General features: G+C 38.4%; 1 protein-coding gene across 5 annotated transcripts in view; it reads right to left on the bottom strand.

Moving 5' to 3' along the window:
* LOC122076974 (G-protein coupled receptor 1) overlaps nt 1–1,561 on the bottom strand; it is a 19,476-nt gene that overhangs the window by 7,716 nt on the left and 10,199 nt on the right. For all 5 annotated transcript variants that reach the window (XR_006139669.1, XR_006139668.1, XM_042642659.1 and 2 more), the window contains exon 8: nt 1,367–1,510. Coding sequence is in view for 3 of the 5 variants with exons in the window: in XM_042642659.1 (XP_042498593.1) it covers nt 1,367–1,510 (144 nt within the window). In the remaining 2 variants the exon portion in view is untranslated. The remainder of the gene's footprint in view (nt 1–1,366; nt 1,511–1,561) is intronic.

The raw sequence follows: 1,561 nt of genomic DNA, 5'->3' as shown, positions 1-1,561 counted from the left end.
AAAGGGAAATCCAGAATTTCTTCAATCCAAAAGAATTCCAAAACCAGACTTTCTTCTACTAATTTGAGTCACCTCTTTTAACACATATGACAGATTATCACATTCAGTCCTCCATTCCCATTCTCAGCCAGGGGATGAAAAACACCCCCTTAAAGGAGCCGCGAGATTCTTAGAGAGAGACCAGAAGTCGTAGACCCTTTTTTTTCTTTTTTCTTTTTTTCTAACTAGGAGGTTAGAAGGTAGGACCGATTGTTATTGTGTGGATCAGACAAGCTCAGATACCATGTAGAAAATATAGAATAAGTAAAAGAGAGGGAGAGAGACCGAGAGAGAAAAGAGTGAGAGAGCCTTTTACGGTGGGCAGACTCAATCTTGTAGATTGGACTACCCTCCTCTTCTTATTAAATAGATAGTTCTCAACTACAATAGTAGTAGGACAGCCGTCCTACTCTGACTAGGAATATGAAACAAACTAGGAAACTAATTAGCTATCAACTAATTAATCTAATTAGTAAATTACCACAAGTCCTAGTGTACTAGGACTCGTACCCCAATTGGGGAACTAACTTTATCGTGGGGAGGAGTCTGCGCTATCTTGCAGTCTCCTCCCTCTCCTACGATGCTTTCTAACACTTTAAAATATGCAACAGACTGACAGAGCATGGTACAAGTAAAGGAGATACGATTCTCAAAACATCACAACCAACCCTCTCTTTTAAATGAATCAAGTGTACTTGTAATCCTGAGGGAGAAAAGTGCATTGTTCCATTATGAAGGATAGAAATCAACCTTGAGGCATGGGCATATTTTAACTCCAAGCCCCACAAAGGGCAACTAAGTCAAAAATAGATGTTGAAAGATGAAGTAAATCTACAGAATTTTGAGCAGAAATTCTCCATAGTTTTTTGGATTAGCAAAATAACATATAAGATTAAAAACTTTATAGGATTATCAGATTCAGATGAATATGAATTATGGATCCAACAAAACTCTCCACATTGCAACAGCAAGCGAAGGCCCCAGTTAGGTATCTTGTACCCAAGGTTCAAATATGTGGAATCAGCAATGGGATCAGCCTCAGCCAATTCCAATTCCAATACGGATTCAGCTGAAACCAGCGTAACCCTAGAAAGACTATGGATCGGTCAATTCAGATCAGCAGGAATTGGGATCGCACTCAGCTGATTCCACTGATACAATACCAATTCTTAGAACCTTGCATATAGCAGATGTATAGTTGGCAATTTATTCTCTCAAGAATAACACTCTCCACCACCATATTAGAAACCATGTTCAAAATGCATGTGTACTGTAATTATTTAGTAACAAAGGATAATAAAAACTGGATTATTTTCAAGAGACATACCATAAGTGCAGCCGTTCCAACATCAAGTACTGAAAGCCAAAATATCTTGTGGTTTGGCTCTATGAAATCATGAATACGGTTAATTGTGCCAAACGTCCATGACCCTATAAGAATCAGCGGATAGTAACCCCAGCGATTTAAAGCCTATAGGAAAAAATCCATCATCAATATGAGAAAAATATAAACCCCACCCCC

This window comes from Macadamia integrifolia, chromosome 4 (genome assembly GCF_013358625.1).
Source record: "Macadamia integrifolia cultivar HAES 741 chromosome 4, SCU_Mint_v3, whole genome shotgun sequence".
Classification (NCBI taxonomy): Eukaryota; Viridiplantae; Streptophyta; class Magnoliopsida; order Proteales; family Proteaceae; genus Macadamia; species Macadamia integrifolia.
The sequence above is the reverse complement of the archived record's forward strand: the minus strand, read 5'-3'. Positions and strand labels throughout refer to the sequence as shown.